This window comes from Oncorhynchus masou, chromosome 21 (genome assembly GCF_036934945.1).
Source record: "Oncorhynchus masou masou isolate Uvic2021 chromosome 21, UVic_Omas_1.1, whole genome shotgun sequence".
In the NCBI taxonomy this organism is placed as follows: domain Eukaryota; kingdom Metazoa; phylum Chordata; class Actinopteri; order Salmoniformes; family Salmonidae; genus Oncorhynchus; species Oncorhynchus masou.
This window is the reverse complement of record NC_088232.1, coordinates 3,319,328-3,345,281: the sequence shown is the minus strand read 5'-3', so window position 1 is coordinate 3,345,281 and position 25,954 is coordinate 3,319,328. Positions and strand designations below refer to the sequence as shown.

The window sequence follows — 25,954 nt, the reverse complement described above, 5'->3', positions numbered from 1 at the left end:
ATGGAATGGTCTGCCTACCCATGTGAGAGACGCAGACTAGGTCTCAATCTTTAAGTCTTTACTGAAGACTTGTCTCTTCAGTAGGTCATATGATTGAGTGTAGTCTGGCCCAGTAGTGTGAAGGTGAACGGAAAGGCTCTGGAGCAACGAACCGCCCTTACTGTCTCTGCCTGGCCGGTTCCAATCTCTCCATTGGGATTCTCTGCCTCTAACCCTATTACAGGGGCTGAGTCACTGGCTTACTGGTGCTCTTCCATACCATCCCTAGGAGGGGTGCGTCACTTGAGTGGGTTGAGTCACTCACGTGATCTTCCTGTCTGGGATGGCACCCCCCTTGGGTTGTGCCGTGGCGGAGATCTTTGTGGGCTACACTCGGCCTTGTCTCAGTTGGTGGTTGAAGTTATCCCTCTGTGGGGGCTGTGCTTTGGCAAAGTGGGTGGGGTTATATCCTGCCTGTTTAGCCCTGTCCGGGGGTATCATCGGATGGGGCCACAATGTCTCCTGACCCCTCCTGTCTCAGCCTCCAGTATTTATGCTACAGTAGTTTATGTGTCGGTGGGGCTCTGGTCAGTCTGTTATATCTGGAGTACTTCTCCTGTCTTATCCGGTGTCCTGTGTGAATTTAAGTATGCTCTCTCTAATTCTCTCTTCCTTGCTCTCTCTCAGAGGACCTGAGCCCTAGGACCATGCCTCAGGACTACCTGGCATGACGACTCCTTGATGTCCCCAGTCCACCTGGCCGTGCTGCTGCTCCAGTTTCAACTGTTCTGCCTGCGGCTATGGAACCCTGACCTGTTCACCGGATGTGCTACCTGTCCCAGACCTGCTGTTTTCAACTCTCTAGAGACAGCAGGAGTGGTAGAGATACTCTTAATGATCGGCTATGAAAAGCCAACTGACATTTACTCCCGAGGTGCTGACTTGCTGCACCCTCGACAACTACTGTGGTGATTACTATTTGACCATGCTGGTCATCTATGAACATTTGAACATCTTGGCCATGTTCTGTTATAATCTCCACCCGGCACAGCCAGAAGAGGACTGGTCACCCCTCATAGCCTGGTTCCTCTCTAGGTTTCTTCCTAGGTTTTGGCCTTTCTAGGGAGTTTTTCCTAGCCACCGTGCTTCTACACCTGCATTGCTTGCTGTTTGGTGTTTTAGGCTGGGTTTCTGTACGGCACTTTGAGATATCAGCTGATGTAAGAAGGGCTATATAAATCAATTTGATTTGATTTGATTAAGCATCAACTGCAAAATGCCATCATTTATTGAGTATGTATGCTTTCAGAGCCAGAAAGGCCATTTCTCAGTTTTCGGTAGCTGTGCAACACAAAGTAAATACCGCTTGATTTGTTTAAAGTGGAAACTGCAATGGATAAAACTGTGCTGCCATCCAATAAGAAGCAATTGATTTAACACACGAAGTAGATGATTACATTCGGCTGTGAAGGATACTTTCACAGCCAACCAGCTCAATTAGCAGTCAGTGGAGCTCCTCTGCGTGTCAACAAGGAAAGGAGCCAAGTCAAGGCAAAGGTTACAGCTATAGAGAAACTTGCATTTCCCTTCCAACTGGTTCATTTACTGCATGCATCACGTGCATTTCATTATACCCAGACAGACACTCCATTTAAACAGTACGAACATCCACCACATCTGATCGCAACACTCACAGCAATTCAGATGCTTTATAGAGTTTCAGTGAAAGGCAACATTCAGTATCAGGCATTCATTCATTCGCTCTTGGATGGTTGTCTATTGAAATGCAAAATGGCTGATATACAACCAATTAAAATAAAATAAAAACACATTGAAAACACATTTACTAAAAATATAGCCTACTACTTCAAGCCTGCTAAAGTGGTGTTATACGTTATTCTGGATGTGAACAAACGCTGCTTGTCCGCTAGACTGTAAAACCATGATTCAGACCCGTTCATGTACTTTTCCACAGCATATATGAACTAAATCTGTCTGAGACTGAGAGGTTTGGTTTGGATCACTCCCCAATGCTGGCCTCCTCTCTTAGCCCTGTACCGTCCTGGCATGTAAGCATGGCATTATTGTCGTGCTTGTGTAGAGTGCAGACTTAATCAATGCCCTTGGTTATTTCTCTGGTTTACAGGCTGAGAGGAGAGAGGGGAGAGATGGTCATACTCTTAGCATGGGGTAGAGTAGGGATAAAGACTCCTCTGTTTTCTGTTTTATACTTACTAAATGTACCCAATGAAAACGGGTCAGAAGCTACTGCCGTTCCTGAGGAGAGCACTAAATAAGGTAGGTGCTAATTTAATCAGCTGATAATGTTATGTAATTGGAAATATAATAATGATGGGGAGCATTAATTATTATAAATCGATTATTAATAAAGAATCAATAGTTTTCGATTTTGCTTTCGATTATTTGGGTTGAATGCTGTAACATAGAATACAACAATGAATAAAAGTACCATGATGGTAGTGACTGCACATTACTGCTCATCACTTATTAACCATCGTATATTTACATTACTTTAATAACATATTTCAGTTATTGTGTATATTTCATTTGTTTTATTTTATGATTGTATTATTTAATTCCAAGTCATCATCTCATCTCTTTAGAGCTACTGGATATGCTGTCTGACAAAATCACTAATTTGTATCTCTTCAGAGTAAATAAGGCATACTTTTATGACTGAACACGAACTATAAATCACTTAGATCAATGTTTTTCAGGTAGCGATACCCTGTCAAGCATCAGCTGCTCTCTAAATCCCATCACAATCGCGCATTCTTCTGCGGTTTATATTTTTAGCAGTCACAAAAGAAAGATAGACAGGACAAGTAGATGCGCAGTGGATTGTGGTCATTGGAGTTAATTAATACGATTTACGCTCTGAAATATGTAGGATATTGGCATGTTGGAAACTACAACTCCCTACTACATCACACAGTTCAGGCTGGATCTGACTTATCTATCGAGAAACTGCAATTCGTGCATTGACCTCACAGAAAAAACGAACGAAATGGAATTCAAATAATTTAACCAAAATTTCGGTTAATTGCTTAGCACTAGTTATAACTGCAATGTACAGTATTGAAGTTTATAAGACTGCAATCATTGTACCGAGGAAATCTTTGCAATAATTGGGTAATGGTAATATAATTTAAATGCAAATAATATTGAATCTATTTAAAGCACAAGGTTGAATTATTTAGTGGCATAAGCGACATAGAAAATAGGCTGTATATATCCACCAATCTTTGAAATAACAGACAAATGCAATATTTATGTCCAGTATCACTATTGTTGCAAATTGAAAAATGTTATAGAGGATGTCCAACTTATGCTAGGATCAAATTCTACAATCAACAACATCATAACACTATGTGACTCAGGGTCATACTTAAAGTGCCTTCAGAACGTTTTTACACCCCTTGACTTTTTCCACATTTTGTTGAGTTACAGCCTGACTTTAACATTTCTACAATTTGGATTTTTTTTGTCAGTAGCCTACACACAATGCCCTAAAATGTCAAAGTGGACTTATATATTTTTTATTTTACAAATTAATACAATATTTAAAGTTGAACTGACTTGAGTCAAAAACTATTCAACCTTTTTGTTATGGCAAGCCTAAAATAAGTTCAGGAGTAAAAATGTGCTTAACAAGTCACCTATTAAGTTGCATGGACTCACTCTGTGTACAATAATAGTGTTTAGCATAATTTTTGAATGATTACCTCATTTATGTAACCCACACATACAATTATCTGTAAGCTCCCTCAGTTGAGCAGTGCATTTGAAACACAGATTCACCCACAAAGACCAGGGAGGTTTTCCAATGCCTCGCAAAGAAGGGCACCTATTGGTGGATAAAATAAAAAATAAAAAAATAGATATTGAATATCCATTTGAGCATGGTGAAGTTATTAATTACACTTTCAATTGTGTATCAATACACCCAGTCACTAAAAATATACAGGTGTCCTTCCAAACTTAGGAAACAACTCAGGGACTTCAGTTACAGGGTTTAATGGCTGTATAGGAGAATACTGAGGATGGATCAACTAACCTAATTGACAGTGTGGCACTAATTGACACTAATTGACAGTGTCACACTGACACTAATTGACAGTGGGAAAAGAAAAAAGCTTGTACAGAAGAAAATATTCCAAAACAATGCATCCTGTTTGCAACAACACACTAAAGTAATACTGCAAAGAAATTTGGTAAAGCAATTCATTTTTGTCCTAAAAATACAAAGTGTTATGTTTGGGGAAAATCCAATACAACACGTTACTGTGTACCACTCTCCATATTTTCAAGCATAGTGGTGGCTGATAAGTTACAAACAACGCAAATAAACAAATGTGCACCCAGAGGGGGGAAAAAAACTCTGGACCACCTTTGCTCCACACAGAGACGCATACAAAGCTCTTCCACCCTCCATTTGGCAAATCTGACCATAATTATATCCTCCTGATTCCTGGTTACAAGCAAAAATTAAAGCAGGAAGCACCAGGGACTAGATCAATAAAAAAATAGTCAGATGAAGCAGATGCTAAGCTACAGGACTGTTTTGCTAGCACAGACTGGAATATGTTCCGGGATTCCTCCGATGGCATTGAGGAGTACACCACATCAGTCTTTTGCTTCATCAATAAGGGCATTGATGATGTCGTCCCCACAGTGCCTGTACGTACATACCCCAACCAGAAGCCATGGATTACAGGCAACATCCGCACTGAGCTAAAGGCTAGAGCTGCTGCTTTCAAACAAACCATCAAACAGGCAAAGCGTCAATACAATCGTACTACACTGGCTCTGATGCTCGCCAGATGTGGCAGGGCTTGCAAACCATTACTGACTACAAAGGGAAGCACAGCCCAGAGCTGCCTAGTGACACGAGCCTACCAGACAAGCTAAACTACTTCTATGCTTGCTTCGAGGCAAATAACACTGAAACATGCATGAGAACACCAGCTGTTCCGGAAGACTGTGTGATCACGCTCTCCGCAGGCAATGTAAGTAAGACCTTTAAACAGGTCAACATTCACAAGGCCGCAGAGCCAGACGAATTACCAGGACATGAACTGCGAGCATGTGCTGACCAACAGGCAAGTGTCTTCACTGACATTTTCAACCACTCCCTGTCCGAGTCTGTAATACCAACATGTTTTAAGCAGACCAAGAATACTAAGGTAACCTGCCTAAATGACTACCGACCCGTAGCACTCACGTCTGTAGCCATGAAGTGCTTTAAAATGCTGGTCATGGCTCACATCAATACCATTATCGTAGAAACCCTAGACCCACTCTAATTTGCATACCACCTCAACAGATCCACAGATGATGCAATCACTGTCCTTTCCCACCTGGACAAAAGGAACACCCATGTGAGAATGCAATTCATTGACTACAGCTCAGCATTCAACACCATAATGCCCTCAAAGTTCATCAATAAGCTAAGAACCCTGGGACTAAACACCTCCCTCTGCAACTGGACCCCTGAAGGGTAGGTAACAACACATCCACCACGTTGATCCTCAATACAGGGACCCCTCAGGGGTGCGTGCTCAGTCTTCTCCTGTACTCTCTGTTCACTCATGACTCATGACGGCCAGGCACGACTCCAACACCATCATTAAGTTTCCCGATGACAGAACAGTGGTAGGCCTAATCAGAGACAACGATGAGACAGCCTATAGGGAGGAGGTCAGAGACCTGGCCGTGTGGTGCCAGGACAACAACCTCTCCCTCAACATGATCAAGACAAAGGAGATGATTGTGGACTACAGGAAAAAGAGGACTGAGCACGCCCCCATTCTCATCGACGGGGCTGCAGTGGAGCAGTTTGAGAGCTTCAAGTTCCTTGATGTCCACATAACCAACAAACTAACATGGTCCAAGCACACCAAGACAGTCGTGAAGAGGGCACAACAAGACCTATTCCCCCACAGAAGACTGAAAAGATTTGGCATGGGTCCTCAGATCCTCAAAAGATTCGACAGCTGCACCACCGAGAGCATCCTAACTAGAGGTTGACCGATTATGATTTTTCAACGCCAATACCGATACCGATTATTGGAGGACCAAATAAAGCCGATACCGATTAATCGGCCGATTTTTATGTATATATATTTGTAATAATGACATTTACAACAATAATGAATGAACAATGAGCACTTATTTTTAGACTTAATATAAATAATCAATAAAATCAATTGAGTCTCAAATAAATAATGAAACGTGTTTAATTTGATATAGATAATGCAAAAACAAAGTGTTGGAGAAGAAAGTAAAACTGCAATATGTGCCATGTAAAAAAGCTAACGTTAAAGTTCCTTGCTTAGAACATGAGAACATATGAAAGCTGGTGGTTCCTTTAAACATGAGTCTTCAATAATCCCAGGTAAGAAGTTTTAGGTTGTAGTTTTTATAGGACTATTTCTCTCTATACCATTTGTATTTCATATACCTTTGACTATTGGATGTTCTAATAGGTACTTTAGTATTGCCTGCCTAATCTCGGTAGTTGATAGGCTTGAAGTCATAAACAGCGCTTGAAGCATTGCGAAAAGCTGCTGGAAAACGCAGTAAAGTACTGTTTGAATGAATGCTTACGAGTCTGCTGCTGCCTACCACTGCTCAGTCAGACTGCTCTATCAAATCATAGACTTAATTATAATATAATAACACACAGAAATATGAGCCTTAGGTCATTAATATGGTCAAATCCAGAAACTATCATTTCGAGAACAAAACATTTATTCTTTCAGTGAAGTATGGAACCGTTCCGTGGCATCCATAAGTCTAAATATTGCTGTTACATTGCACAACATTCAATGTTATGTCATAATTACGTGAAATTCTGGCAAATTAGTTTGCAAAGAGCCAGGCAGCCCAAACTGGTGCATATACCCTGACTCTGCAAACTCAAGAGAAGTGACACAAATTCCCTAGTTTAATATTGCCTGCATTAATTTCTTTTAACTAAATATTCACGTTTAAAAAATACATACTTCTGTGTATTGATTTTAAGAAAGGCATTGATGTTTATGGTTAGGTACATTCGTGCAACAATTGTGCTTTTTTCGCAAATACGCTTTTGTTAAATCATCCCCCGTTTGGCAAAGTTAGCTGTCTTTGTTAGGAAGAAATGTTCTTCACACAGTTCGCAACGAGCCAGGCGGCTCAAACTGCTGCATATACCCTGACTCTGTTGCACAGAATGCAAGAGAAGTGACACAATTTCCCTAGTTAAAATAAATTAATGTTGGCAGGCAATATTAACTAAATATACAGATTTAAAATATACACTTGTGTAATGATTTTAAGATAGGTGTTGATGTTTATGGTTAGGTACACATGCGCTTGTTAAATCACCCATTTGGCGAAGTAGGCTGTGATTCAATGATAAATTAACAGGCACTTCATCGATTATATGCAATGCAGGACAAGCTAGATAAACTAGTAATATCATCAACCATGTGTAGTTAACTAGTGAATATGTTAAGATCGATTGTTTTTAATAAGATACGTTTAAGTACCTTACCTTGGCTCCTTGCTACACTCGCATAACAGGTAGTCAGCCTGCCACGCAGTCTCCTCGTAGAGTGCAATGTAATCGTGTCACGCCCTGACCTTAGTGTTCTTTGTTTTCTTTATTATTTTGGTTAGGACAGGGTGTGACATGGGTGATGTATGAGTTTTTGTCTTCTCTAGGGGTTTTGTATGTTTATGGGGGTGTTTCCTATCTAGGTGTTTTTGTAAGTCTATGGTTGCCTAGATTGGTTCTCAATTAGAGGCTGCTGTCTATCGTTGTCTCTGATTGGGAACCATATTTAGGCAGCCATATTCTTTGGGTATTTTGTGGGTGATTGTTTCCTGTGTCAGTGTTTGTGCCACACTGGACTGTTTTGTTTCCTTGTCACGTTGTTATTTGTGTCATGTTCGGTCTTTTCTATTAAAACATGGACACTTTCCACACTGCGTTTTGGTCCGATCCTTGCTACACCTCTTCAGGATTGAGGTCAGGGCTTTGTGATGGCCACTCCAATACTTTGACTTTGTTGTCCTTAAACCATTTTTCCACAATGCTTGTGGGCATTGTCCATTTGGAAGACCCATTTGCGACCAAGCTTTAACTTTCTGACTGATGTCTTGAGACGTTGCTTCAATATATCCACATACTTTTCTTTCCTCATGGTGCCATCTATTTTGTGAAGTGCACCAGTCCCTCCTGCAGCAAAGCACCCCCACAACATGATGCTGCCATCCCCATGCTTCACGGTTGGGATGGTGTTCTTTGGCTTGCAAGCCTCCCCCTTTTTCCTCCATACATAATATATATCCCATTTAGCAGACGCTTTTGTCCAAAGCGACTTACAAGTCGGCTGGGGCCACTACTTTTACATATGGGTGGCCCCAGCGGGAATCGAACCCACGACGCTTGGCGTTGCAAGCGCCATGCTCTACCGACTGAGCCACACATAATGAAGGTCATTATGGCCAAACAGTTCTATTTTTGTTTCATCAGACCAGAGGACATTTCTCTAAAAAGTATGATCTTTGTCCCCATGTGCAGTTGCAAACAGTATTCTGTCTTTTTATGGTGGTTTTGGAGCAGTGGCTTCTTCCTTGCTGAGCATCCTTTCAGGTTATGTCGATATAGGACCCGATTTACTGGGGATATAGATACTTTTGAACCTGTTTCCTCTGGCATCTTAACAAGGTCCTTTGCTGTTGTTCTGGGATTGATTTGCACTTTTCGCACCAAAGTACGTTCATCTCTAGGAGACAGAACGCGTCTCTTTCCTGCGCGGTATGATGGCTGCGTGGTCCCATGGGGTTTATACTTGCATACTATTGTTTGTACAGATGAACGTGGTACCTTCAGCCGTTTGGAAATTGCTCCCAAGGATGAACCAGACTTGTGGAGGTCTACATTTTTTTTATGAGGTCTTGGCTGATTTCTTTTGATTTTCCCATGATGTCAAGCAAAGAGGCACTGAGTTTGAAGGTAGGCCTTGAAATACATCCACAGGTACACCTCCAATTGACTCAAATGATGTCAATTAGCCTATCAGAAGCTTCTAAAGCCATGACATAATTTTCTGGAATTTTCAAAGCTGTTTAAATGCACAGTCAACTTAGTGTATGTAAACTTCTGACCCACTGGAATTGTGATACAGTGAATTATAAGTGAAATGATCTGTCTGTAATTGTTGTAAAAATGACTTGTGTCATACACAAAGTAGATGTCTATAGTTTGTTAACAAAACTATAGTTTTTAACAAGACATTTGTGGCGTGAAAAAGTTTTAATGACTCCAACCTAAGTGTATGTAAACTTCAGACTTCAACTGTACGTATTACCTCAACTAACCAGTAACTTTGAGTGGTGTAACTTTGAGTGGTGTAGGTGTCCTGGAGGGCAGGTAGTTTGCCCCCGGTGATGCGTTGTGCAGACCTCACTACCCTCTGGAGAGCCTTACGGTTGTGGGCGGAGCAGTTGCCGTACCAGGCAGTGATACAGCCCGCCAGGATGCTCTCGATTGTGCATCTGTAGAAGTTTGTGAGTGCTTTTGGTGACAAGACGAATTTCTTCAGCCTTCTGAGGTTGAAGAGGCGCTGCTGCGCCTTCTTCACGATGCTGTCTGTGTGGGTGGACCAATTCAGTTTGTCTGTGATGTGTTTGCCGAGGAACTTAAAACTTACGACCCTCTCCACTACTGTTCCATCGATGTGGATAGGGGGGTGTTCCCTCTGCTGTTTCCTGAAGTCCACAATCATCTCCTTAGTTTTGTTGACGTTGAGTGTGAGGTTATTTTTCTGACACCACCCTCCGAGGGCCCTCACCTCCTCCCTGTAGGCCGTCTCGTCGTTGTTGGTAATCAAGCCTACCACTGTTGTGTCGTCCGCAAACTTGATGATTGTGTTGGAGGCGTGTGTGGCCACGCAGTCGTGGGTGAACAGGGAGTACAGAAGAGGGCTCAGAACGCACCCTTGTGGGGCCCCAGTGTTGAGGATCAGCGGGGTGGAGATGTTGTTGCCTACCCTCACCACCTGGGGGCGGCCCGTCAGGAAGTCCAGAACCCAGTTGCACAGGGCAGGGTCGAGACCCAGGGTCTCGCGCTTGATGACGAGCTTGGAGGGTACTATGGTGTTAAATGCCGAGCTGTAGTCGATGAACAGCATTCTCACATAGGTATTCCTCTTGTCCAGATGGGTTAGGGCAGTGTGCAGTGTGGTTGAGATTGCATCATCTGTGGACCTATTTGGGCGGTAAGCAAGTTGGAGTGGGTCTAGGGTGTCAGGTAGGGTGGAGGTGATATGGTCCTTGACTAGTCTCTCAAAGCACTTCATGATGACGGAAGTGAGTGCTACGGGGCGGTAGTCGTTTAGCTCAGTTACCTTAGCTTTCTTGGGAACAGGAACAATGGAGGTCTTCTGGTCAGACTCCGGAGACGGGCACATCGTGCACCACTCTCTAGTATACTTCTCGCCAATGTCCAATCTCTTGACAACAAGGTTGATGAAATCCGAGCAAGGGTAGCATTCCAGAGGGACATCAGAGACTGTAACGTTCTTTGCTTCACGGAAACATGGCTCACTGGAGAGATGCTATCGGAGTCGGTGCAGCCAGCTGGTTTCTCCATGCATTGCGCCGACAGAAACAAACATCTTTCTGGTAAGAAGATGGCTAACGAGACGTGGTGTGATCACAAAAACATACAGGAACTCAAATTCTTCTGTTCACCTGATTTAAAATTCCTCACAATCAAGTGTCGACCGCATTATCTACCAAGGGAATTCTCTTCGATTATAATCACAGCCGTATATATTCCCCCCCAAGCAGACACATCGATGGCTCTGAACTAACTTTATTTGACTCTTTGCAAATTGGAATCCATACATCCTGAGGCTGCATTCATTGTAGCTGGGGATTTTAACAAGGCTAATCTGAAAACAAGGCTCCCTAAATTGTATCAGCATATCGATTGCGCAACCAGGGCTGGCAAAACCTTGGATCATTGCTATTCTATCTTCCGCGACGCATATAAGGCCCTGCCCCACCCTCCTTTCGGAAAAGCTGACCACGACTCCATTTTGTTGATCCCTGCCTTTTGTTGATCCTTGCCCGCTTTGAGGACAATACAGTGCCACTGACACAGCCTGCAACGAAAACATGCGGACTCTCCTTCACTGCAGCCGAGGTGAGTAAAACATTTAAACGTGTTAACCCTCACAAGGCTGCAGGCCCAGACAGCATCCCCAGCCGCGCCCTCAGAGCATGCGCAGACCAGCTGGCTGGTGTGTTTACGGACATATTCAATCAATCCCTATCCCAGTCTGCTGTTCCCACATGCTTCAAGAGGGCAACCATTGTTCCTGTGGATATACTGACAAGACACGTCTCGCTGTCCTAACAATGGAAGTCGTTGTCCACAAAGCGGCATAGTGTGCCATCTAGATCCCGCCTATTCTTTCTTTGGATTGGTGGATACATCTAAATATTGTTATCTCTTTTGAAAATTAGATGAGGGTTGTTGACGTCAACTGCCTGTATTCAATGGAGACAGACGCTCCACTATTGGCCTCATTCAATGAATATGCACAGCCATCTCGAGACAACAACCATATAAAGTGTTTTTTCTCAAAATTGCCGGGATGTCACATGCCCTACTTATCAGTACACTCGTAACAATTTAAGCATTAGGAAACTATTATTGGATTAAATAAACCTACTGTAGCAAATAAGCCATACATTTTTTGGTTGACCAAATTGAACACTTTCTCATTGACTTTCATACAAAAACTCTGCTTGGTGGGCGAAACAACGAAAAAACGCCACCTACTGAAAGAAGACATCTTTCTGCCGAGTTTGGCATCTCTATTCCTCTTCAAGTCTATTCAAGGGGCTTTATTGGCATGGGAAACGTGTTAACATTGCCAAAGCAAGTGAGGTAGATAATATACAAAAGTTAAATAAATAAAAATTAACAGTAAACAATACACATTCAGAAGTTTCAAAACAATAAAGACATTACAAATGTCATATTACGTATATATACAGTGTTGTAACAATGTACAAATGGTTAAAGTACACAAGGGAAAATAAACAAGCATAAATATGGGTTGTATTTACAATGGTGTTTGTTCTTCACTGGTTGCCCTTTTCTTGTGGCAACAGGTCGTGAATCTTGCTGCTGTGATGGGCACACTGTGGTATTTCACCCAGAAGATATGGGAGTTTATCAAAATTGGGTTTGTTTTCGAAGTCTTTGTGGATCTGTGTAATCAGAGGGAAATATGTGTCTCTAATATGGTCATACACTGGGCAGGAGGTAAGGAAATGCAGCTCAGTTTCCACCTCATTTTGTGGGCAGTGTGCACATAGCCTGTCTTCTCTTGAGAGTCATGTCTGCCTACGGCAGCCTTTCTCAATAGCAAGGCTATGCTCACTGAGTGTGCACATAGTCAAAGTTTTCCTTAAGTTTGGGTCAGTCACAGTGGTCAGGTATTCTGCCAATGTGTACTCTCTGTTTAGGGCCAAATAGCATTCTAGTTTGCTCTGTTTTTGTGTTAATTCTTTCCAATGTGTTTCCAATGTCTTCCTCTCTGTCCTAAATCACACAGGTGGAGGAGATACACTAATGAGTTGCTATGATTACGTTACCACTCGATGCAAGCCTTTTCGATCTATGGTGTCCACAGATCAATTTTATAAACAAAAGTGTTGGTCGGAACCGGTACCAGAACCACGCAGGTCCTCTATGTGTGGGAATGTACATCTTTAACATGGCATAAGTCATGGCAAAGTGTGTACAATTGCAGGAAATGAGCTTTTAAACTGCAAACATTTCTCCACAGCTCAAAGCAAAATGTGTAGAATTGCAGGACATTGCAATAAAAAGTTCTGCAAAGCAAACATATTTGTTTGTGTTTTGTTAATAAATAAATAAATATTCTAACAGATCCCTCTGTACATATTGAAGGTTTTCATCTTGGTACTGAGTTAATGTGTAGTGGCAAATTGTAGAACTAACAGGCTACATGTTGGCTGGGTACATATTTGTCTGTATTTGCTCTTCTCCAAACAGCATTTTAGATTTGCTTTATTTGATAGAAATGCAATAAATGAACTTCAACTTTCAAAAAATGTCCCTCCACCCCCTCTGAATCTCACTAGAACTCAGACCATGCCTGTGGCTCTAACGGGAATATATTTTTTTTGTGGGTTGGATTTGTAGTTAATGTTAAAACGTATTTATATATTAATGACTGGGGTGACCTTGGAGACATTCTAACCAATTATAAACATTATGTTGTCCTATTTACAGCTTGATCAAAATGAAGGCACTACTCATTGCTGCTATTCTCTTGGTTGGACTGTTGGCAATGGGCAGCGAGGCCATTCCATCAAACCGCTGGTCCTGCTACAAGAAAGTCTTGAAGGACAGGGACTGTCGCAATGTTGGCATCTCCAACGGAGTTGCGACCATGCGACCCATCGATTCCCTGCAGAACCATTTCTGGGAGGGCAACAAATGCGACATGGTGTGCTACTGTAACTTCAGTGAGCTCCTCTGCTGCCCAAGGTACAGAAATTCCATTATCCTCCAGTAGGCGGCGCCCATGTTCAGCACACATATACAGTCTATGTTAATACAGTTCTGGAACAGTGGACGGCTCTGTGGTGCTGTTATGTGTACTGGAGGCCGAATAGAGGCCGGCGGGCAGTTAGGAGCCAATTATAGTTGGAAACGAATTGGATCCAGTCACAGGCTGCCCAGTGAACACTGCCTACATTGTGATTATCATAAGCAACCTATTAATACAGTCAGGCACATGTTCCTGCTGCCGTGCAGTGAGCTGTGATGTGGAGTTGACTTTTGTTTCACTGGTCAGTTAAAAGGTAATTGGTGCTGTTTTTACATCATGGCCTTTGCTCATGTAATGCAAATACACTACGGCTAGGCCTATGCATTTTGGCTCTGTTTTTAGTCAGCTGTTGACTACAGACAATAGTTTTTCCTTTAAAGAGGCACTATATGCCTGGAAATCAAACAGATACAGGGAGCTTATCAGTTTGCAATCACAGTTTATCAGTTTATCAATTGAAAATAATGCCATTCTTGACTAGACGCTTCCTTCTTTAACTAGGCCATTCTCTCCTGAACCACATGGTCCATCCACTAGAAAGTCATGGACAGTTTACCATAGTCTTGGATTCCAGGCTAATAGGGCAAAATACTAAACACATGTTTATTTTTTTTTAATGTTGTTCCAGGGATGTCTTCTTTGGACCCAAAATCTCCTTTATAATTCCATGCAAAACCATCTGAGCCATCAGTCGTTTGAATGAACAGTGAACACGAACGGTGCAACTTCTGAATTGAAACAAGAGCAAAGAGTAAATGGGGCCAAGGGGGATGGGCCCATCCATTCCGGACTACAGAATTACATGCATTTCATTCTTCACTTGGAGACAGCTACAACAACGACAAGTTCAGAAGGCTGGAGCTAAAACAAAAGCACAAGCTTTGAAGCTGGGAAAAAGAGGCCCATCTTTCACAATACTTGGGCCTACAAATAAAATGCATTATTTTCAGTCTCAAATACAGCACCCAGTATATTTATTATCTGTTAAGACAATTCAATAAATGCAGCCCGTGTCCCTCCTTTGCCAAGGCTACAGTTCAACACTTGTATATCTGACTTGGCAGACCCTTCATTTGGCATTTGCAATGATGTGACACTCCCCATTATCTACACCCAAACGTAAACAGATCTCACTATTTGGCAATAGTCGTAGTACAGTAATACCACGAAGTGTGCACATCAAAAAAATATAATTCAATAGTTAATAGTATGCCATTCTTGAGAGACATGGCATTTTATATTCAAGGCTATTAAATGCCGTAAATGTCAGCAGGATCATAAAATGTGATGTTGTGATGAGTCTATGAAGCATGATTTTACATGGCTGAAACAAGTAGACTGTACAACTGCATTGTAAATGTCTTTGCAAAAGGATTATAGTATTGTGTGTGTCACTAGGCCTAACTAACTGTAAGGCGCTCTGGATCAGAGTGTCTGCTAAATGACTAAAATGTGAATAACATAGCACTTACAGATCACCTAGACCGGTGAAGCTGTTTAAACAAGTTGTTCTACTGCTCCATGACATCTCCCTGTACTTATCCAATGATTTTATGTCAATTACAACACTGTATGTGAGAATATTAATAAACAGATCGGTTTGAGTGTTATTTTGCCTGCAGGCCTTACTTGTTGTATCATGAAACCACCTTAGGTTTCCTCATGTTTCCTTTGTGAGCTTGTTATGTTTCAGTTTGTTGTTGATAAACTTGCTTTTGTCAGTCAGTTGCAAAACTTCACTGATTCATATTGTCGTAATTAGAAGAGATTGCTCTACGTAAACAAACTGAATTAAGGCACTTGAGAGGGTAGGATTGTATTCACGGATTCACTGTTATTCTCCTATTCTGTACAGTCGCTGATAATAGATTCTAGTAACTGTAGAATAGGCCCACAGTGAAGGATGTCAAATCGCACAAATGCATTTCATCATTATATATATATATATATATATATATATATATATATATATATATATATATATATATATATATATATATATATATATATATATATATATATATATATATATATATATGTGTGTATATATATATACTTTTTACCTTTATTTAACTGGGCTTAGATGCACTATTGTAAAGTGGCTGTTCCACTGGATGTCAGAAGGTGAATTCACCAATTTGTAAGTCGCTCTGGATAAGAGCGTCTGCTAAATGACTTAAATGTATGTAAATGTAAGAACAAATTCTTATTTACAATGACGGTCTACACCGGCCAAACCCGGACGATGCTGGTCCTATTATGCGCCGCCCTATGGAACTCCCAATCAAAGCCAGTTGTGATACAGCCTGGAAATCGAACCAGGGTGTCTGTAATGACGCCTCAAGCACTGAGATGCAGTGCCTTAGACCGCTGCGCCAGCCCTCAGTTCAAAGTGAATACACATAAACCACCCATAAACTGCTTGTCTGTTTTTCCCCTATGTCTAAAATCATACACAAGTTGAGACAAATCAATCCACTGTTTGCAATGTAACTCGTGCGAAAAACTCAGCACTGAGGATGGTAATTGGAGAAGAATCGAGCCTGCACTCTCCTGCCACCTTTAATACCTATGTTGACACCCTGTGGATAAAGTCATCTGCTTCCCACAATGAGGATCCAGTATGAATAGGATCTCGGGTCCAGTGAGTATGTGAAAGGGTGTTTTGTCAGTTGGGCCCATTTGGTAAACAACTGGGGGGCTTACAGTTTTATGCTAATGCTGATGGTCTTGTCAGCTCCTTTTGCTTGTGAGGCTATGTGCTTTCACTATGGGGCTGGGTGAGAATGGCTGTGTTGGTGAGGCTAGAAAGGAAACCTTGAGCATCTACTTGACATCTTTTGTCTTGTGGCCTTATCTTTCATTTGATATCTAACCATTTGGTATACTATTTGTCCACATTTACTATAAGTTAGCCACAAATTCACCTCTGACAATTTTTTTTTTTAATAGTGCTTAATTGTGACTTTCCAATTTGCCCAACTACTGATGTAGGCCTCTGGGGTGGCAGGTAGCCTATCGGTTAAAAGTGTTGGGCCAGTAACCGAAAGGTCACTCGTTTGAATCCCTGTGCCGACCAGATAAAAAATCTGTCTGTGCCGTTGAGCAAGGCACTTAACCCTAATTGCTCCAAGGTTTTCGTCAATAATGGCTTATCCTTGGCTGTGACCCCACGCTCCAAGTTTGACTCGGGGGGAGTGGGATATGCAAAAAAAAGAGCGAATTTCCAATGTACACGTGTATAATACACACTTGTACATGTGTGAAATAGGACAAATGTAAGGACCAACCTTATTATAATTCATGTTAGTCACTTGTTGGCAAGCGTAAACAAGGGCCTACATGTCATAACATAAGCATACTACTATTTTGGTGCTATGGAATGAGAATAAAAAACTTTACTGTACTGGGAGATCCTTGGACCTTCTAGGAATCTTCCTCTCCAAGTGCAGCTGCTATGGCGGCATTCAACATAGTGGCACCATGGACGCTCAGCCTCATTGACACTTGAGCAGCTGAGGCCTGCAGGAGAAAAGACACTCACAATAAATCTTGACATAAAACCCCAACAACACTGTATACTTTTTTCTCCTCCTGACACACTTAAACCGGTTTGAGCTGAACTGCTCCAGTTCCGCTGAGGCCCTGGCTGTGAGAATGCAAAACAGAACAGGAGGAATGAAGCAGGGCTGTGGCTTGATGGAGTACAGCCACGACCGGAAGTTACTTTTCAAAAGCATAACCGGTTAGCAGAGCATTATAGCTAACTCTAAACTTTTTTCTAACCTTTCCTAAGTCCCCTAACCTGCTAACTTAATTATCCTGACCTGCTGCATAAATTCTCCTAACCTGCTACAAAAAAGTAACTTCAGGTTGTAACTGTATAGGCTACCACCTAGTTTCTACCATGAAGCAGCCTGACTGAGAGAACAACAGTGAAGATGGCTGAAAATTGCTAATGCTATCAACAAAGTAGGCCCTTTTCATTTTTCAAGAGAAGTGCCATAGGTTTCTTTTAGGCTTACATTCTTACAAAAGTAGTTCCAAAGGAGTTCTTCGGCTGTCCCCATAGGAGAAGCCTTTCTGGTTCCAGGTAGATCCCCTTTTGGTTCCAGGTAGAACTATTTTGGGTTCTATGTAGAACCCTCTGTGTAAAGGGTTCTACATGGAACTCAAAAAGGATCTAACTGCAACCAAAAGGGATTCTTCAAAGGGTTTTCCTATGGGGACAGCCGAAGAACCCCTTTAGGTTCTAGATAGCACCTTTTTTCTAAGAGTGTAGAGCAAGGAGAAGTTTTCCATAAATGATTTAGACATTGGACTACTACTTTAACGTAGTAAATCTAGAAAGCTGACCACAACAATAGACGACCAAGCTCGAGCTCGCCACACACCTGGACTAATTAGTTATAAAATGGATACATTTATTGCTGATGCATCAAAATAGCTCCGGTATGTTGCCTAGTAGGTCTATCTGAAATTACAGCTAAGGATATTGAGACAGTAGCTAGCAAACACACATTGATGCTGTGATAATGTACATCAATTTGTGAGAATATACAAACTTGTCTGTAGTAATGATTGCTGCACTGATCGATTTGGGGAAATGTATCATGCTGGCTGCAACCTGGTCTCAGAGCATTATGTATTATTCTGTACTCTCTATTTGGTATGATATGTTTATTTTCGTATGGTATGTATTAATTTGTGGATGTCCATCACCCATTTTGTATGATATGTTTGTTACGCGTTACAATTCATATTATATTTAACAAATGCAAATGTACAATATGTTATGAATTTGTGAAATGAATATGCAATACATATGATATGCTATGAATTCTAGCTAGGTGGCTAATGTTAGCTAGTTGGCTGACGTTAGCTAGGCTAGGGGTTAGTGTTACGTTTAGGAGTTAGATTAAAGGGATAAAGTTAAGGTTAGTTAAAAGGGTTAAGGTTGGGTTTAGGGGAAGGGTTAGCTAACATGCTAAGTAGTTGCAAAGTAGCTAAAAAGTAGTACGTAGTTGAAAAGTTGCTAATTAGCTAAAATGCTGAAATTATTCATGATGAGATTTGAACTCACAACCTTTGGGTTTCTAGACTTTCGCATTATACCCTACCCGTTTTTGCCTTCGCAAAAATGTGTCTTATGTAAGCATACCAAAAGTAACATATCATACTAATTTGAGTGACCGGATTTACATATACTATGTTACGTCTAGTTTATGAGACCAGGCTGCAACACTAGGCTAGGCTATAGGCTTAACTAGGCTATATAAAGCTACTACTAGGCCAATATTGCAATGATATCCTGATTTAAGACTGTTTGAAAAAAAAAAGCTTCAGTCGCGTGGCGTGGCTTTATTTTGCTGAGACATTGCTACAATGTCTGCGGCTCGGTAGTACAACACAAAGCGTGGGAGCACACTGGGGTCGCATCTGCACGCAGCTGACAGCTGTTCCCCTGCTGGCCTTTGTGCTCTTGTTCTACGGTTATGGTGGAGCTTGCTGTTACATTTCTCACTGGCTAGATGGACACTTGCACATGGAAACATTTGAGCATGTATAAGAGCTCAGGCAAAATGTATCAATGGATTTGTGGGGTCTTTCTGTAGTAACGTTGTAACACTGTCTGAAATATTGAAAAAGTTGTTCACCTTTACATGAATACATACATGTTATTTGCATTGCATTTGAAATCTAGCTCAAATGTCGGCGCATGTTGTTGCTCAAATCTGATTGGCTTAATATTATTATTATTTTGGTAAATTATAGTTTAATTTCATGATCATTCACCTTTATTACTGACATCTGTTAACTCGCAGCTCAAACATTTTATTGTGTTTCTATTGTTTCCTTAATTATCTGACGGGCTAGCAGTGGCAACGGATCCTGTTAATATGATCCTTGAGACGTCACTATCACCCCCATTGCAGTTAACATTTTAAATAGTTACTGTAGATTAATAGTTAAGGTTAGCGTAGGGACGTCCCAATGATCTTGGATAGCACTGATCCAGTGGGAACGGGCATCCAACACACAACCCCCTTCAAAGCGTTTAGGCTTTTGGCGCCGTCTATTTTAAATCCCCACTCCGGCCAATCACATGAGTTTTTCATTAAGCCACCACAGACAACCATGATAGTCTCAACATATGGACCTTCAGCCAATCCAAACACCGTTCATGCCCTGCGTCCCAGATTCAAATTGAAATGTGTAATTTCAGCCAATCGTATATGACAAGCGGGAGGAGCTCTAAAAACATTTAATCAAGTTTGTGCGAATTGTCTCCCACTCACAAAACAGTGCGAAGGACTTTACATTGGCACTCATTGTACTTGTGTGGCTGGATAATAGGTGAGTAAGAGAACTCTACGCCTATCAACTCTTTCGTGATTTTCTATATGTTACGTTTGTTTTTGGAATGCTTTTGAACTTAAGGCAAAACCTCTCAAATGCTTACTGAAGAATATATGTGGTTAACTATTTTACTCAACTAAGCCAGCGAAGTTGGGAATGGCGCGCTGTGATGCAGTTGCTATTTAGCTAGCTAACTTGATGCCCTAACACATTTTTACTGAATGTATTGTTCTGCTCGTAGCCAAGAATGTTCAGTATGACAAGGAACATTTTAAAAATGTTTTCCGTCCAGAAAATTCATTTTGGATACTTCTTTCAGACATAACATGCTAACATCGTGCTAGGTAGTTGGCGATGTTGCACGATGCATTCCATACTTGCTGCCATTGAGCTAGCCTAGCTAGCGTCGTTCCTAGACTAACTTTGATCAGCCTTGCAGAAATGGTTTAGGTAGCCTTTCGGTCTTTATTTATGACTAACAGGTATCATTCTGATGACCCAATTTTATCAATGTTTAAATGGTTTGATCCTACTTATTGCATTTGTTGGGAGACTTGGTTTAGGCGGGAAACAAAATGGAGGGACGCTTATTGTCCTAGCCGTATAGCCACAATGAAGCAGGAACTCAATCGGATTAACGCGGTTTCGCGTCCTTGGGCTATCCGTGGAGTGGTTTGTGGCTCGTTTACTCGGTGGTACCATCCGAAAACATACCTTTAAACGTTATTTATATTTTGCGATTTTAATCAATTTTTGCTCAATATTATTTTCCCTTTTTCAGAATATAGCAGCCATGCCGGGTAAAGATCCTAATAAGCCGAAGGGAAAGACTTCTTCCTATGCGTTCTTTGTTGCGACGTGCCGGGAAGAACACAAGAAAAAACACCCAGGAACTTCAGTGAACTTTTCCGAGTTCTCAAAGAAATGCTCAGAGAGGTGGAGGGTAAGTTCTGACTAAGCGGCCGCCATGTAAAAGTTGTTTTTTCCGGGGGGGGGGGGGCAGGGGGCGGGGCAAAGCGTGCCTACGAAACAGTTAGCAAATCAATGTATCAAATGGTGGGGATTTAGCGCAACATGGATGCTGCAATGAGTGGTGTGACGAATGCAGTTTTTCCTCCTTTCCAGACCATGTCTGCAAAAGAGAAGGTGAAGTTTGAGGACATGGCCAAGGGTGACAAAGTCCGTTATGACAAGGACATGAAGGGTTATGTGCCCCCTAAGGGATCTAAGGCAGCAGGAAAGAGAAAGAAGGACCCCAATGCCCCCAAAAGGCCACCGTAAGTACTCCGCTCATACAACTGTATCGATTTCTGTAGCGTTCTGTTCAGATTTTGGAACTAAGTGTGTTCTCAACATTCTATCCCAATAGTTCTGCCTTTTTTGTGTTCTGTGCTGAACACCGTGGAAGAATCAAGGCTGATAACCCAGGCATGGGCATCGGAGACATCGCCAAGCAGCTGGGTCTGCTGTGGGGCAAGCAGACTCCCAAAGACAAGCAGCCACACGAAGCAAAGGCCGCCAAGCTGAAGGAAAAGTATGAGAAGGTAAGGTCCACTTCAACTATCATGACTGACTAGAACCGTTGTAGGAGACTCATGAAAACCAAGTCCATTTTTGTTGTAGGATGTTGCTGCCTACAAGGCTAAGGGAGGCGCAGGTGCAACTGCTAAGAGTGGCCCTGGCAGGCCAGCTGTTGGCAAGAAGGCAGCGCCCATGGATGATGATGACGATGATGATGACGAAGAGGAGGAGGATGACGAGGAAGAGGAGGATGACGAGGATGACGACTAAACTGCCTGGAAACTTGAGCTGGAGTATTTGCAAAACAATGTGAACCTTACAATGTAACATTTATAGCATTTTGGATTTTTCAGAACATGTACAGTGATGTGCAATGGCTGCAATAATGCATACAGGGGTCATATTGTGCTGTCTTGTAAATTAACAGCTCTTATTCTCAAAGCACTGCTTGTTTTGTCTTTGGATGGTGGCATGTTCTTTTCCGCCCTATATTGATATTGTTTCCACTGCCGTTTTTAAGAAATACAAGAAAATGTGTAGACGTTTGCGACCCATTTTTAACGTGGAGTTTCAGTGTAGAATGATTTCTTTTTATAATAAAATTTTGTTTTGTATATTATGATTAACTTCCTTGCCTTGATGACAAGTTAGATTAGGGATGTGATTAGACAACTCGTCCAATTCAGATTTTTTTTTCCTCACACCCCACTAACTGGTCTTTCAGAGCTGATAATTTAAAAGCCCGCTTGGCAGAAAAAAATATCTGAATTGGCTGTGTAAAAGCCAAATGTACTCCATGTTGGTTAGCTAATAGTTTCAAGGTAGTGACCTATTAAATTGCACTAAAACTTCAATGGTATAGCTTAATACTCAGGCAATTCATGAAGTATACTGAACAAAATAAATGCAACATGTTGGGTTTCATGAGCTGAAATAAAAGCTCATTTTGTGTATTTCTATTTACCTATTTAGGGAGCATTTCTCCTTTGCCAAGATAATCCATCCACCTGTCATGTGGCATATTAAACAATACATTAAAGGCCGGTCAAATGTGCAGTTTGTCAACACAATGCCACATCAAGTAAGCAGGAATGCCCAACTGCACTCGTCAGTCTAGCAACCCCTCAATGTTCACTTCTCTACCCTAAGCCAAGTCCAGCTCTCCCACACGGTATAAAGGGGTTTGCTGGTATGGGCAACTAAATGCAGTGTTAAGAGCAAGGCCTGTCATTGTGCCATGTCAAAAGGATCTGTACGCTATGCCAGTAAGCTGAAAATGTCCCAGTTCAATTTTCCGATCATCTGCAATGGAGATGTCACACCAGATACTGACTGGTTTTCTGATCAACCAATGCATATCTGTATTCCCAGTCAGGCCCTAATCTATGGATTACACAATGCATTTATTTCAATTGACATCTTAACTGTAAAAGCTTAATTGTGTTTATATTCAGTATAAACTCATGTTTTAACTAGGCAGGTCAGTTAACATTATCAATGACAGCCTGTTCTGCCTTGTTCAGGGGCAGAACGACATTTTACCATGTCAGCTCAGGAATTCGCTCTTGCAACCTTTCAGTTACTAGTCCAACACTTAACTAGGTTACCTGCCGCCCGATCAGACTAGCTCGCTGTAAGGTTCACCTTTGGTTGTAGACCTTGTGGTTACCAGCTAACAAGTCAATAGGGCACAGATGGTCTGAGGGAAATGCATGTCTCAAAGCCACTGCAGTTGGAGTGGTTGACATATGGCCAGACAGGGTTGAGGCATTTTCTTTTGGCTAGATAACATACAAATGAGACCATGTTTATCTGGGGGAGGGGTGAGGACCCCAAAATCAGGGGATTTAGTGTAATCAGACCTGAACAAGGTTGAAGGTTCAAAAGATGCATGAATACAATAGGCCTATCGCAACATAGCTGCAATTGAACGTAATAAAGACCCCTAGACCCCTAAAAATTGTAATTTCAAGGAAAAGGGGAAAAAGTCATTGGTAGAAAGGTTAAATTTATTGCCATGAGTACAGTTCGAGCCAATATGTTTTTAAGTTAGATATGTACACCTTCATCCAAGGCTCACTGCATAGCTCTTTTAGAAACAAACCTATTTACATTATAAAAAATGCATACATATCACATAACACATTTTCTTAATTTTGCTTTGAACAAATTGGTGTCTGATTCTGGTTGCTTTGTAGTCATCATTCAACAACAACATTTACATACCAAGCTGGAAATATATAAAAACAATAAAAACAGACCCTTTCTTTATATAGCCATTTGAAATTCACCAGTTGGAGCAAACATGTTAAATTCAAGCTTTTGGAATTTCACTGTGCCTAAGACCAACATCATTGAAGTAGTAAGTCCTTTCAAAACATCCAGTGTTCATTCTTGACCATGACTCATGAGTGGACTTATCCATCTAGCCTGGTCCCAGATCTGTTTGTGCTTTCTTGCCAATTAAACACCTATGGGTCATTGTACAAACAGATCTGAGACCAGGTTATAATCCATTGCAGTTTTCAAAAACATAGTATTCTTAAAATCCTAGCTAGTGGGCAGTTTATTACACGACTACTAGAAGTGGTTTTGAATTGTTGAATGTTCAATTCTGCACATTGATTAATGAATCCTCCACCAATGTTTTTTTTAAGTTAGAAAAATTCTCAGACCCCTGAGTAATAGCCCAAAGACCCCAATAAGATGTAACGATCGAGAGAAGAGAGCAAGAACGTGTAAACATCTACAACTGAAAAAAGGTCCATTATCCAAGTGTGTAGGGAGGAGTATCTTCCTTGGGACATGGTTGAGAGAGCACAGTATCCCCTAAATAGTGCATTGCTTTTGACCAGGGCCCTTAGGTATTGGTGTCATTTCAGCTAAACCTACACAATTTCAACTCTAAAAAGCTATTTGGAGACAGCGAAAACAAGCAAAATTGACTCCACCCATTATCACCTTAACCTTAGTTGTAGCTTCATTCCCCAGTCAATAAGGGACTTCACTTTCTACAAACATGTCATACAGCAATTAGCTGCTAAGCACTAGGCTCAGCACCGAGATTAAAAACAAGTTAAGTTCCATGTAAAGTCAAAAGTGCAGTGTCATAGCCATCTACAGCAATCTTCTACCTCCGCACTGTTTTAAGACAAAAGCTGCCTCAGATCCATGTGCTCTAGCCAGACAGTCTTTCCACCCGCTCGGAGGCCTGCCAGCTATTGCCGCTTAAACTGCATTTGCCATTTAAATGGGGATTGGAATGACTTTAGTAGCCCATTTTAAAATAGTTGGTGTATGTTGACTGCCATACACAATTGACACCCCTGCCCATAGGGCTCTGGAAGTAGTGCACTATATAGGGAAATAGTGTGCCATTTTGGACGTACACAACCTCTCAATGCAGCAGACAGTTGAAGTGCAGTGTTCGATGCCCTATCCTGTCGAGTGAGTTCCAGTAGGAGTAAAGTACCCTCTGTGGGACCGTAGCTTTAAACCGCTACAATATTGTTCATCTCCCACTTTTGTGTGCTTTTGCTGGTGTCACAGTCTGCGATGAAGACCTTGTGGAGGATGTCCGACCGGTCCAGGCACCTCCCCGTGGGGACGTGGGTGAACCTGTGGAGGTCCTGGGAGGGAAACGAAACGGTGAGTTCACTTACACGACATATACCCTCACACATACATGCTAATAGGCCATGTTCAGCAGTACCATCAAGCTTTAGCGCGATAGGAAAAACTCATAATACTGTATTGGTAACAAGGATGGATTCTCTTTCCAACTGTTTACCACATCTTATGAAGCAATCATATATTGAAACAATGGCACCAATCTAAAGAGGTTCTTATATATGACGTTAGATGCAGCTGCATACCTTGAAGTATCTCCACTCTGTGTTCTCGTTCATGTTACAGTGTGTAACGATCACCGCCGACCCGTCTGGTCCTTTCGTCAAGCACTGGTCATACTGCATAAGCTGGTTGGCTTCATTTATCCTGAAAAGCTACAAGACGTGTTTTATCAGTAAATGAGGCATAATGTTTAGGAATAAATAAAGTCTCTAATCCCAAATGACACAAAGGGTTTTCGGACCTGGTTCCCACCCATTCTGTGACAGGGTCCAATCTCCACGTTGCCTCCGTTGGTGTGGCCCATACTGTCAATGCAGTAGCTGGTCTCATATCCACGGACCTGGAACAAAGCAATAATGCTCACTATACATTCCAAATGCACATACACTACATATACACAAAAGTATGTGGACACCCCTTAAAATGAGTGGATTTGACTTTCAGCCACACCTGATGCTGACAGGTGTATACAATCGAGCACACTGCCATGCAATCTCCATAGCCTCATATTGGCAGTGGAATGGCCTTCCTGAAGAGCTCAGTGACTTTCAACATGGCACCGTCATAGG

The 25,954-nt window shown here is 41.7% G+C and overlaps 3 protein-coding genes across 4 annotated transcripts in view; 2 read left to right on the top strand and 1 right to left on the bottom strand.

Moving 5' to 3' along the window:
- Positions 1 to 1,948: 1,948 nt before the first annotated feature.
- LOC135507312 (scrapie-responsive protein 1-like) lies at positions 1,949 to 15,262 on the top strand. Its single transcript, XM_064926878.1, has 3 exons — positions 1,949 to 2,277; positions 13,331 to 13,588; positions 14,281 to 15,262. Exons 2-3 carry the CDS (start codon positions 13,341 to 13,343, stop codon positions 14,333 to 14,335), a joined length of 303 nt encoding a protein of 100 aa, XP_064782950.1. The 5' UTR covers positions 1,949 to 2,277; positions 13,331 to 13,340; the 3' UTR covers positions 14,336 to 15,262.
- A 4,641-nt stretch (positions 15,263 to 19,903) lies between these two features.
- Positions 19,904 to 22,147, top strand: LOC135507589 (high mobility group protein B2-like). The gene is made up of 5 exons (XM_064927129.1): positions 19,904 to 20,009; positions 20,794 to 20,955; positions 21,138 to 21,289; positions 21,382 to 21,556; positions 21,636 to 22,147. Exons 2-5 carry the CDS (start codon positions 20,806 to 20,808, stop codon positions 21,801 to 21,803), a joined length of 645 nt encoding a protein of 214 aa, XP_064783201.1. The 5' UTR covers positions 19,904 to 20,009; positions 20,794 to 20,805; the 3' UTR covers positions 21,804 to 22,147.
- A 1,377-nt stretch (positions 22,148 to 23,524) lies between these two features.
- Positions 23,525 to 25,954, bottom strand: part of LOC135507588 (N-acetylgalactosaminyltransferase 7-like) — a 29,727-nt gene continuing 27,297 nt past the window's right edge. For both annotated transcript variants that reach the window (XM_064927126.1, XM_064927128.1), the window contains exons 10-12: positions 25,627 to 25,725; positions 25,409 to 25,537; positions 23,525 to 25,162 (exon numbers count right to left, since the gene is read on the bottom strand). In XM_064927126.1, the coding sequence (XP_064783198.1) occupies positions 25,025 to 25,162; positions 25,409 to 25,537; positions 25,627 to 25,725 (366 nt within the window). In that variant the 3' untranslated portion in view covers positions 23,525 to 25,024. The remainder of the gene's footprint in view (positions 25,163 to 25,408; positions 25,538 to 25,626; positions 25,726 to 25,954) is intronic.